At 32.0% G+C, this 13,063-nt stretch overlaps 1 protein-coding gene across 1 annotated transcript; it reads left to right on the top strand.

Moving 5' to 3' along the window:
- The first annotated feature begins 6,036 nt into the window (after positions 1-6,036).
- On the top strand, positions 6,037-11,222 carry LOC25492357 (serine carboxypeptidase-like 51). The gene is made up of 13 exons (NM_001423438.1): positions 6,037-6,369; positions 6,449-6,543; positions 6,802-6,909; positions 7,312-7,552; positions 7,935-7,978; positions 8,162-8,229; positions 8,346-8,451; positions 8,716-8,927; positions 9,031-9,100; positions 9,331-9,381; positions 9,599-9,651; positions 9,956-10,088; positions 10,984-11,222. Exons 1-13 carry the CDS (start codon positions 6,243-6,245, stop codon positions 11,050-11,052), a joined length of 1,377 nt encoding a protein of 458 aa, NP_001410367.1. The 5' UTR covers positions 6,037-6,242; the 3' UTR covers positions 11,053-11,222.
- Positions 11,223-13,063: the final 1,841 nt, after the last annotated feature.

The raw sequence follows: 13,063 nt of genomic DNA, 5'->3' as shown, positions 1-13,063 counted from the left end.
ACTTCTCATGCTTCATTGAGGGTGCTCCATTTTATTCAAATTTATCTTAATTCATAGTCTTATAGATTATATTTTTATGTAGGGATACTTTTTGTAATATAAACAAATATACAATCAAATTGCTTACCAAAATGCCTTTTTTAATATTATATTTCTTTACTATGTTTGGAATATAGTTGTAAGTATTATTCTTATCCATAATTTTAATTTCGATTTCTTCGATGGCTATTTAGGAAAATTTTATTTGTTCACATATGAACTGTGGAAAAGAAGAAAAAAAAAATTGTACTTTGAGTGAATTAACTAATCTTGATTTGAATTAACTAATCTTGATTTGGTTTATGTATTCTTAGTAAATTGAATGAATATATTAGGAATCAAAGAAAATCCTTCATTGCAATCGTCCACTTCCCTTCTCTCCGCAACATCTAAAACCCATTGATCAAGATGTAGCCTCTATCATTTGGTGGTGTTCGATCACTCAACAGCTGCACCCCACCCTAAACATGTTGGGATCATAACAATAAAGTTCGCCATCAACAAGACATAAGGTGCTTCGACCTCCCATGGTGGGTTCACCATGTCTTTGCTTAATCACGTTTTTTCACATTTGATATTATGTGTTACTAGTTTTAGCTTTCTTCTTTCCGGTTATTGCTGATTTGTATTCCATTTAGACATGTTTCCCCGATGTTTCCCCTCGCCCCTTCACGTTGATTGATGACATGTCTTGGGTGGTGGGTGTGTGTTCTTGACCCAGTTTAGCACATGTTCTAGTTGCTAGCACCATGACAAGGGACTCAGATTTCTTGGCCAGAAATGGCTTTTTATCTTCACACTTTCTATAAATCAAATTGTTCGATTGTGGATCTGTTATCGTGTTGGCGGTCTAACCCACTGTCATTCTGAAAGGTTTATGTTCGTATGGAATCGTATCTAGTTTTGTAATATTTTTCTCAGTCTTATGATTTAATTAAGATTCCAGATAGATTCAAGCAACTCACTAGCAAAGTAAACTCAATCCTGCAAGCCGTCTACCCATTCGTACAAATAGGCACAAATAGGCAGGCGGTCAACCAAACGATCACTCGAGGTTAGTTTATATTCCACAAATAAACATAATCAAATGAACATTAATCCAGATTCCAGATAGATTATCATATCGACATTATTTCTCAAGTATATCAATACAACATATAAAGTCCACAACTCCACATATGTCAACAATCATCAAATCACATAGTCCACATAATTCACCAAGTCATGTACACAAATACGACACATTTCACACATTTCAAGTGAATGTGATGTCCTAGACTCGACTCTACATGCATGTGGTATCATTGGATGTCGGAAGTAATGTTACCGATTGAACCCTCTACATATCTCTGCATATCTCCACATATAGGACTTATGAATACATGAATGTCAAGTATTGACTCAATAATGTATAACACCAATTTACTCTACATATTATCCACATATCCTACATTGCATTATCAAACAATACATCCACACATCAAGTGTTTATCAATTATGAGTTTAAAAATGTTATCAAGTTATTGAGAAACCTGATACATGATTCAATGTATCTCCATATCAATATGTTGTCTGAGAAAGGACGTGATCATTACCACTCGTTGTTCGAGTATATCAATCGAAGTATTCTATAATCATTGGGAATAGCAATTGAAGTAGCCATTCCCAATGTTTTTGGTGGATCATTAGCTTTGTGAGGGCTTTACCTCTTTGCAGCTAAAGCTGGTGATTGCGATTAAGTATGGTGTTGGATTATTTGTGAGCTATTAATCTAAGAATGAATTGCATAAGTAAAAAGAGAAAGGATAAATTTGAGAAAATATACTGCTTTGATTTATATTATGTGTTGAATGAAATGTACAAGTGTAATAGTTATAGATAAAACTAGTCCTACTGACAAATACAATGTGCCTGCAAAATACATCCTCGTTTGGCTATTCTCGTTGGCAATTGTACTTCTTCATGTTGTTGGGACAATGTGGCCACCCACATTTCATATGTTTTCCCCCCATCGCAGTGCGTTTTTCATTTTTCTTATTCATACATGTTAGATTGTCACATAACGTACCTTCGTGAAGATAACAACTTTGGTTTGTGGCGTTGCAATTATGGAACACTGCAAAAATGCTGGATTTTCAAGATCCACGTGCATTTGGCAACTTTATGGTACTCCAACAACCTATGTGAATCTTGGTGGACTTGAGAAAGATTTGTTAAACCAAAGTGGGTATTAGAACAATGTCTATAAGGATACGATGATAACAATGTATGAAAGAACAATTGGATACATTAATTTGTATTCAAGTGCGCAAGACCATGTAACTATATTCTAACTTGAAAATTAAGTTTTGGCTATGATACTCTAAGCTTTGAGCACAAAGGAAAGCATTTTGGTACTCAAGAGAAGCATTGGAAACTTCTGAAGACTTAAAAGATGATCTGAAAAAAGGTTAATAAAAAGTTAAAGCTTTGATTAGAAGATGCATCAAGCCTCGAAGACTGTGATGAGAACAAGCTTTGAAGGAAGCATGTTCTAAAGGACACATCAATAGCCTAGATGACCATGACTAGTTTTGTCTTCTTATGATGGAACGTTGTTTTCAAAGTTCTGGTAGTACTGTTTGTCTTTTTCTAACCACGTGCAAAAACAAACAAAAAAATTCAACGGCAAAGAGAATGTAACACATCATTCGATAAGAAGCAAAGGATTTCTCTAGTACTATTTAACGACATTATCCATTAGAGACAACGTTTTCAAAATTGATTCAAAGCTTCTCAAGAACGAATTTGATGTGTTGGCCCTCTTCAAACAACGACTCTCTCGTTTCTCTCCTATATAAGAACCTGAACAGTTTGAAGAAATTAAGAGAACTCTGTCAAATTCAAAAGCATGCAAACACTTAAAAAGATTGCAAACTTTATATCTTAGAATTTCTTGAGTATCATTTCTTGAACTTTAAGTTTTGTTTACCTCTCTTTGAGTGCAAAGTGTAAATAGATACAAATGTTATTTGATAAACTATGATTGTATAAGCACTCTTGTGTGATTATAATGAGAAAAAAAATCCTTGAAAGTGCAAGGGGACTAGACTAACCTCGGATTATGAGGTGAACCTGAATAATTGCTTGTGTTGTCGCTCCTTTCTCTATCTCTAATTATCTGTTTTTAGAAAAATCCAACACAATTCACCTCCCACCCACCACCACCACCACCACTCACTCCTCTCTCTCGTGTTTTTCTTACATCCAAGATTCACATATCTCATATTTGGTTGTCTTGGATTCGACCATCCTTCATTTGGTTAGATGTAAACAAATACATTTATCGACACTTGAGATGTTAACTACGAACTTAACTTCAAATCAACTAATGGACCTTATAAAATGGTCATTATGCTAACTTAGTTTTAATTAAATACTTATTAAAAAAATAGATACTTTTTTTTTGAGGAAAAAAAAATCCAATTCCAATTCAATTCACCATAAATTAAATACTCCCTCCGTCCCTAATTATAAGACCCTTTTGCTAAAATTATGGGAATTAAGAAAGCGGATATTTGTATTAAAGTTGTTTGTAATCACTATTGTTTTTACAATTTTATCCTTAAGAGAGAGAGTTAGTTTATGTTTTCCATATGCTACTTATTGTTGATTGAAGAAAAAGATGTATAATAAATAGGGGCATGTATGTAAAGAAATAATTAATGTAGTTGAAAATAACAAAGGGATCTTATAAAAAGGGACAATAAAAATTCTCAAAGGAATCTTATAATTAGGGACGGAGGGAATACTTATATAAGATAATGAAATCAGAAATGGATTCATTTCACCATGTAAATACTTTTACCATTTCAGGTATTGCGTGTCCAATTCCTCAAAAAAGTATAAATTTTAAAACTCATTTATTTTTTTGTTAGTTTTGGAATATTACGTTAATCTCGCTTTTGTTAATAATCCATTTTAAGTATTGGGTGTCCAATTCATCAAAAAGTATAATTTTCAAAAAAGTTATGAGTCTTTAAATCGTGTGATTTTTTCTTCATAAAGGGACTCAAACCACCTAAAAACACCCTAGATATCAACTAGTAATTTTTAATAGTCAAATCATTAAAGAGCTAAAAAAAAATAGTCAAATCATTAAAGTTATTTTACTTGAATGATAATATTTCTTTTTTGACGGACTTTAATCATAATGCTTAAAAAAATCATATCATATGTGAGACGATTGTAATTGGGTAGAAATACACAATGCATGTTTTTTTTTTTAAGAAACACAATGTATGCTTTTGTTTGTTTAATAATTGTATACATTTTGTAGAAAAATAAAATTCATACATATTTATTCAAAAAGAATACTTGCATACTTATTTTTTTTTATAAAAAAAATTGCAGAATATTGATTTTTATTCTCTCTTCCAAAATTTCATCCTTCTCTTTAATTTTTCCTCATCAACAACGAACACATACACAATCATCCCTTCTCAAGAGTGGAGTTTGAGGGAAAACACTAAACAGAAGCAGAGTGTGAGTTCGGAAAATGGAGGAGAAAAATTCATGTGAAGATGAGATATCGACAATTCTACTCTTAGACGGTGCATCTCGAACGACAAAAGGGAAATTTTGCTAAAGGTTCTCGACAATGAAGTCCAGCAAGACGATTTTTTTTGGAGCAAGATGTTTTTAAAGAGGAAGACGAAGATGATTGTCTAGGAAGTAGAAAAAGAAGAAAATATCATAACTTTGTCATTGTTTGCCGTCGGTAATTGGTGGTGGTACGCGACGGTCATTAGTTGGTCATTGGTGGGGGCACATGGCTATTGCCAATCGATAAGTAGTGGTTGTATGCGACAAACAATGGTTGGTAATTGACAGTGGCACGTGGTGCTCGTCGGTTGGTAATTGATGGTGACACACAATGGTTGGCACATAGATTAATTCAAAGGGAGAAATAAGATTTGAGGGCACAATATAATGCAGCCATATCTAGCCGCAATCTCACTTTCCTACAGTGGAAGACCTATCAAACTCTCCCACCCTAAAACACATCTAAAATGCAAGTGATAAAGTCATTTTGATCTCAATATTTGAAATATTATCATTATAGTTCTTAGATTTATCAAAATTGTAAATATCTCCCCAAGTCTAGTATTTTTATGGATTAACTTTTTTTTAAATAACTCTTCTTTTTGAAAAATTTAAATAAATAGCTTGTTAGTTGTTATTTTTTGAAAGGAGAGTTGAGTTCATGATATCCTTACACTTAAATCTGTATATATATCCACCAAATCACCTTATTCTCTAATTTTATGAATGAAATTGATCACTAACAAACATATTTTAGAACAAAACTAATTAATTGAAAACATGTATGCATCCAAATAATTAACAAAAGATACACACTTTCAAATATTCTAATTTATAGGCTTAATTGTATACATGGTCCCTTTATTTTAATATTTGAAGTTTTAATCTCATCAAATACTACATCCGGTCCTATTTATAAGAAAAAGTTAATTTTTTAGATTCATTCAATAATTGATGTACCTAGCCTAGAAATAGATCAAATACATCAACTATTCAATGAATCAAAAAAGTAAATTGTTTTTTATATATAGGACCGGAGGGAGTATATTTGATCTAAAATACAATGATATGCATATTTTAAATGAAGATTGCAATTTTATAGATGTTTATTGTTTTCCAATTTCCACCATTAGATCATTTACCATGTCATTTAAAATCAACGAAACATGGATTGATGTCGAATATGGATTATATCCGATATCAATACAATACCGATATATATAATCACGTTAAATTATGCTACTTTATCATATTTTTATCGGTGTCGGTGTCCGGTGTCTTGTGTCCGTGTCCGTGTTTCGTAGTCTAAAACATTTGACACGCATGGTTATAACTTCTTCGCTACCTACAAGCAAACTAAATAACACTCACACGCACACACTAACTTAAATTCACTGCTTTTACTCTGTCTTCGTTCATTCATATCCTCTGTCCTTGGCAGCGTATATATCAATCTTTCTATCCGTATCTTTGCGTCATTTTTCAGTTTCAAACACTGACAAAAACACTCTTCTCATATTTCACTCACTTCTCTACTATATATAAACCAATACCCTTTTCATTCCTTTGCTTCTCTTCACTTATTCATCATTCTCTCTCTCTCTCTTTTCCATCAAAAAATGGAAAAACTTCTTCGTTTTCCCATCGTTCTTCTCTTCCTTTCATCGTTTTTTCTTCTTCAAAACGTTACAGCTTTCAAAAACCAAGATGGATCAGAAGAATGGGGTTATGTTCAAGTCAGACCTAGTAAGTCTGAATATATTATCATTATTTTTTTATGTTATATGATATTATATAATTATTATTGTTGTTATTGTTATTGCAGAAGCACACATGTTTTGGTGGCGTTATAAAAGTCCATACAGAGTGGAAGATTCTTCAAAGCCATGGCCAATAATTCTGTGGTTGCAGGGTGGCCCTGTAAGTACTACTTGATTGGTTCATTGAAATTAATAAATCCTTTGAAGTACGGACACATGTCGACAACGATAATAATATGAGAAAATAAAATATATCTATTTAATCATGTGTGTCGGTGTTGTATCCGACACCAGGACACAACTAATCTGAAGAGTGTTAGGGCTTCATTGATTAAATCTTAATAATTCTGAACAAAACAAGAACTATCCATTTTCTGTGTTTATGTATAATGAATGAGCTTTTCATATCATTGGATAGGGTGCTTCAGGTATTGGGATTGGAAATTTTGAAGAGGTTGGACCTTTGGATACCAGCTTGAAGCCAAGGAATTCAACATGGTTGTTAAAAGGAGATCTCTTGTTTGTGGTAATAAGTCATGTCACAGCTCATCCATCATCATGAAAAGTGCTTTTTTTTTTCTGTAGCTTTTGCTTTTAGACTTTTTGTTTCTTTGGATTTAATTCAAATAAGTTGCCAGTGTAAAGATTTTTTACATCATCAAGCAATTTTAATCGTCACATCATTAAAAATATTTGATTTTAATCATAACTATGTATCTCTAAAATCACGTGTAAATATTTTTTACATTGTCCGTCCACCGTAATCGTCATAATTATTATCTTAAAGTCACACATATCGTTTATTGTGATTAGTTGAAAGAGTAAAACTTTTTACGGTGACAGTGTATCAAAATTAAAATCTTCTTCCTTCACAAAAAAAAAATTAAAATCTTCTTTTTGACAATGTGTTTGTCATATGATAACACAGGACAATCCAGTTGGAACAGGATACAGTTTTGTGGAGGATGAGAAACTTTTTGTGAAAACAGATGTGGAAGCAGCCACAGATTTGACAACATTGTTGATTAAATTATTTAATAAAGATGAAAACCTTCAAAAGAGTCCTTTGTACATTGTGGCAGAGTCTTATGGTGGCAAATTTGCTGTCACTCTTGGATTATCTGCTCTTAAAGCTATTGAAGACAAGAAATTGAAACTTACACTTGGAGGTGAGAATCTTCAGATTTCAGATCTCAGATCTCAGATTGGTCTTATTTCAATTTATGGTTATTGAAAGCAATATAAAGCACGGACATAGACATCGAACACTGACACGCCGACACGGATAATAATTTGAGAAAATGACATAATTCAGTGTAATCATAGGTGTTGTGTCGGTGTCGATGTCAGACACCGACACGTGTCCGACACCGGAACACATCTAATCCGATGAGTGTCCGTGCTTCTTAAATTCTGACTAATGAATGGGATTAGTTAACTTGTTTTTCTTTGTGTTGGTTAGGAAATGATGGACCCTTTTGTATTAAACTATATTTAGAACATAACAACTGAAAGAAAAAGTATGATTTTGGGAAACTTTTTCTTATGTAGGTGTGGCATTAGGAGACAGTTGGATCTCACCAGAAGATTTTGTGGTAAGCAATAGAATTGTTATACCAATAAGTTTATTTTGTTGAACGGTTGTTTTAAATTTGCATTTGTGGTTACGCTGCGAACCTTTATATTGTGGTAAAATGCAGACAAATGTGTCTAGTAGCTGCAATGCCGTTTGCGGACGGCAATTTCATACATATTTCTTACTTGATCTGAATTTGCAGTTGTCATGGGGTCCTCTCCTCAAAGACGTCTCAAGGCTTGATGACAATGGACTGGAAAAATCAAACAGGTAAATTTGTTTTCCATCATCTCAATTAGAAAATGTAGAGCAAAAGATATTAGTAATCTATAATCTATAGAATGGTAATTTTCTCTTTTATCTAACAAACCCATTTTGGAGATCAGTATAGCTCAGAGGATCAAGAAACAACTTGAAGATGGTAAATTTAATGATGCAACTGACTCATGGGGTGAACTTGAGAATGAGATTTCAATAAGCAGCAACAATGTGGTAATTTTCATTCAACTTCAATTTATCCCATAAATTAGATCTCTTTTATTTAAGTCTATGCTATTGCTCCGCACCAACACTTTAGATCAAAGGCGTATCTATCTGGTGTTCGATACAACACGAAGAAATATGATGATTACATTCAATTACTTGCATTTTCTCAAATTATTACTGGTGTTTAAGTATCGGTGTTGTGTCTGATATTTGTGTCTATGTGTTAGGGCTACTAAGTAAAATGTCTGAATTTTTTTTTTGTTGAAATAGGATTTTTACAATTTCTTGGTCGATGCGGGAAGTGGTTCAGACATATCAGCAATGGCAGTGGGATTATTAAAAGAAAGATCAAGGAAGAGGTACTCCAAGTATCTTACTTCCTTAAGGACAAGGTCTTCTTCTCCTGGTGGTGATGATGCACTTGGCACTTTACTAAATGGTGTTATAAAGAAGAAGTTAAAAATCATCCCTGAAAATGTCACGTAAGTCTGATAATTCTTTAACCATGAATGAAAAGTTTTGTTCACAATTTCATTGCAAAAAAACAATGAAATGATTGCTTAACTACTGTTTATATGATTATAGATGGGGAGGGCAGTCCAATGAAGTTTTCACTTATCTTGAAGCTGATTTTATGAAGCCAAGAATTGATGAGGTAAGAAGATTTTTTTTTAACTATGATTTTGTAAAGAAAATGCTAACTAGCGCACCAGAGGCAACTAGTGCCCTGAGGCACCGATTAAGGAATCAATTATAAGAATATTTCATTGAAATTTGTGCAGTTTTCTTTTTTAGTTTCTTTAATCAGAAGACACCTGTTAATCTGACGCTTATTTTAATTGTAAGCTTGGATTATTTGATGTCATTTAGTTTTAACATTTACAGGTTGATCAGCTACTGGCTAAGGGAGTCAATGTTACTATCTACAATGGACAAGTAAGAGTCACTTTCTACTACAGTTAGTTTCGATAATAATAAGAGGAAAATGAATAAGATACTATTGGACATGTTGACTTGGTCTTAAAGTAATTAAATTTTCTTGTTTGACTGATGTCACAATCTTGATTTTTCTTTACGTTTAATCATATGATACTTTTGTTTGATGTGTTTTTTAATATAAGAAATAACATAAAAGTGTGTTTGATTATTATAGGTTGATCTGATTTGTGCTACCAAAGGGACTGAAGCTTGGGTTAGGAAACTCAAGTATGCATTCTCTCTCTCTCTACTTCATTGCTTAAAGCTAACCTCAAAAGCCAATGTTATAAAAATAGGATCGAACCGATCGGTTCAACCAAAAACTAATGTATTATTCGATTAGTTCAATCAATGTTTTTATAAAGTTGTTTTTGATAATTATTTATTAATCATCCAGTTAAACCGTAATTAAACTAATTGAACGGCTTAAACTATAATTCGACATACTGATTCGATCTTCGATCCGGATAGAGAAGACAAAATTGGTCAAAGTTTCATATTTTGTTCTCAATCTTCTTTCTTTATTCCATAGGTGGGAAGGGCTAAAAAGTTTCTTGGGGAAAGACAGAACACCCCTCTACTGTGGAAGTAACAAATCAACCAAAGGATTTTTCAAATCATACAAAAACCTACAATTCTATTGGATTCTTGGAGCTGGTCATTTTGTAAGTCTACACCAATCATCACTAAAACAACTATGCATATATTTTCATTCATTGCATCAATAGTGCCAACATTGTAACATCTAATCTAACAAAATTGACTTGTCTATTCCATATCATCTATAAATATATAAGTTTAAATAAACAAGTACTATATATAGTATAGGTTCATGTGACTTGGATTTAGTTTTTGTTTTTAGCATCTAAAAATATTGGTAATTCTTATCTTCTTTTAGTTTTTAAGGTAGTTCTTTTTATTTTGTTTACTTGTTTAAATTTTACTCTAGTTACTATTAATAAATTTGAAATGTGGAAGATCTTTAGGGGGGGTGTACCTTCATTTGCGCTTAAGAGGATCATCTTAGGATTTCACACTTTTAACAGCTCATTCATATGTTGCTATCAAACAATACATTTCTAATCCTATATCTTACTGTTTCTTTTTTGGTCCCACATGTTGGACACTGGAAACGTCTTCAATCAGAAGTGTTCGGGTAACATAGTGTAAAAGTTTTTTTTTTTTTTTTTCAATTATTTAGATATAAAAATCAGAAGGTACTGAAAATAATGTCTGAAAAATGGGATAAAGAAAGTGTCAAAGTAAAGTAGATGCATTTATGATGAGTATGTACCACCCATTCAGATCTAAATGGGATACTGACCAGTAGTGACCGTGTGTTTACCTTGTGGGGAAACATTATGGTCAGGTTCCTAGTTACTGTCTCTTCAGTAAGAAGAAAAAAAAGGAAATGCTAACTTCTGAGCAGTACAATAATTTATGATTTGTTTCATTTTGTTTTGTTGCAACAAGATAATGTATCTTTCTTTCTTCTGACTATGTTTCATTTTGTTGTCTCATAAGTACATTTATTTATGATCTGTTTGCTTGGTCCTGTAGGTACCCAATGATCAACCTTGTGTTTCATTACAAATGATAGCTTCAATTATACAATCACCAGCTACATGAACTACTGAAGTTAAGCATAGAAAAGGAAATTTGTAGTAGAATAAATTAAATTGTGTCCATGAAAGAGAATTCATTGTTGATTAAGTAAGAAAGAGTCAACAAGCAAACACTGCAAAAGGATCAGGAAAAGAATTACAGGGGTGTTATTTATTGTTTCTTTTTCCTTGTCCTTATTATTATTAGTATATAAAAATGACTTTTTCTTCTGAATTTGGTCGTTCTTCCAGGTCCTTGTTTTCTGAATAATAAATAAAATAAGTTATGGGTCATGTTAACTAAAAGTACCCTTAAAGATTAAAAAAAAATAAAAAATACCTTTTAATAAAAAAAAAAAGAAGTTGTTTTTTAAAATTTCAATACGATGAATATACAATTTTCAAAATTAAAATTTTTACTTTAAGTTTTTTAAGAAGTGTCTTATGGCATTTTTTTAGCATTTCCCATAAAATAAATATTAACAAGTGTATTGCTTTTTATGGTTGAAATAAGTGGTTAGATCCAATATTTTTGTTTAAAAAAAAAAAAAGTAGTTAGATCCAATGACGTTCATGACTAGATATATACTTTTTCAGAGGTGGATTGTTGGTGACATAATGATGACTATCCCACGTAATAATGCCTTTTGGCCCTTGATAAATTATTCTCAAAAATGATGGTGGGTGGAATTTGTATTTGATCTATTTAAGCTAAATAGGCACATGCAGAGTGAAAAGTTTGCGTAAAGAGAATGCTTGTTTTAGTAGGCACCATCTCTCTTTTCACTTACTTAACAAGTTTTGCCGTAATAAAATGATATAGAAATATTTGTTAGTTGTTAAAGAAAATTAAAAGTAATATTTGCGAGATTTAGTGCATACTACGTGACTCACTTCAACACTTAAAATAGGAGCTGTATTGGTTAAATGTTTCCAGCCACAAATCTTAATGACCTGCAACAAAAAATTGTCATTAAGGTATATGACATTCCGAAATTTTGGAGCTTAATACAAAGTGTTGATAAATGACATATACCCAACCCCCAAAAGAAGAAAGCCTCAACATCAAAGAATATCATCAATCACATTGCCAAAAGCCTATAATTTCCCGTGATTAGCTTTAGTGGCAATAGGTTCTTAATTAGCCCAAATTTATCTGAATTAATTAATACAGTGGAATTAGCTTAGTGAACTGGAAGTGTGTATAAATTGAGAATCTATTTGGAGAGATGTCTTTATCTTTAAAAGTTACTCTGTCGGCAGAACTGCCAATATATAAGCTAATTTAATTAAATATATATTGAGGACGTTTTTAGTTTGTACATTAAAATATTTAACTTCCAATTATCATCATGTGCCATAATGCCTGGATCTGGAGATGATGTTATTTTCAATGGAAAATAGAGTTTTTCTATTTACACCCCATGTTTTTCTGGTTACACCCAAATTTTTTTAAAAGTTTTTATAATACCAAAATTGCCCTTTTATATAAATTTTCTTAAAACCCTAATTTTATTCATTGTCAGTGAGTTTCACCCTCTTTCACCCCACAAAGCGATCGATCAAACAATTTGATGTTCAATATCAATCTCCATGAAAATTAAAGAGTGAATCAAAATATTTTTCATCCATACTCAATTGGATATAAGTAAGTGAATTTCTTCTTCTATTTGCTAGTTTCAATTTTTTTCCTTCAACTGCACTGATGCACTGTACGATTACGGTTTTAATTTAGATTGGCAAGGTTAACTTAAATTCAGTTTAAGTAGGTTCATGTAAACTTACATGAACCTACTTAAACTGAGTTTATATGAACCTACTTAAATTGAGTTTACATGAACCTACTTAAACTAAGTTTACATGAACCTACTTAAACTGAGTTAACATGAACCTATTTAAACTGAGTTTACATGAACATACTTAAACTGAGTTTACATGAACCTACTTAAACTGAGTTTACATGTGCATACTTAAACTGAGATGAAGGTATAATCATTGAATAAGATTGAACTTTTAGATGTACACTTAAACTAAGT

The sequence above is a fragment of the Medicago truncatula genome, chromosome 4 (assembly GCF_003473485.1).
Source record: "Medicago truncatula cultivar Jemalong A17 chromosome 4, MtrunA17r5.0-ANR, whole genome shotgun sequence".
Classification (NCBI taxonomy): domain Eukaryota; kingdom Viridiplantae; phylum Streptophyta; class Magnoliopsida; order Fabales; family Fabaceae; genus Medicago; species Medicago truncatula.
The sequence above is the reverse complement of the archived record's forward strand: the minus strand, read 5'-3'. Positions and strand labels throughout refer to the sequence as shown.

Excerpts from the sequence above, each read along its gene's own strand:
- LOC25492357 (NM_001423438.1), top strand. The coding sequence starts at position 6,243 with ATGGAAAAACTTCTTCGTTTTCCCATCGTTCTTCTCTTCCTTTCATCG. Across the intron at positions 6,370-6,448 it reads TTATGTTCAAGTCAGACCTA|AAGCACACATGTTTTGGTGG; the intron begins GTAAGTCTGAAT and ends TTGTTATTGCAG. Across the intron at positions 8,230-8,345 it reads GGACTGGAAAAATCAAACAG|TATAGCTCAGAGGATCAAGA; the intron begins GTAAATTTGTTT and ends TTTGGAGATCAG.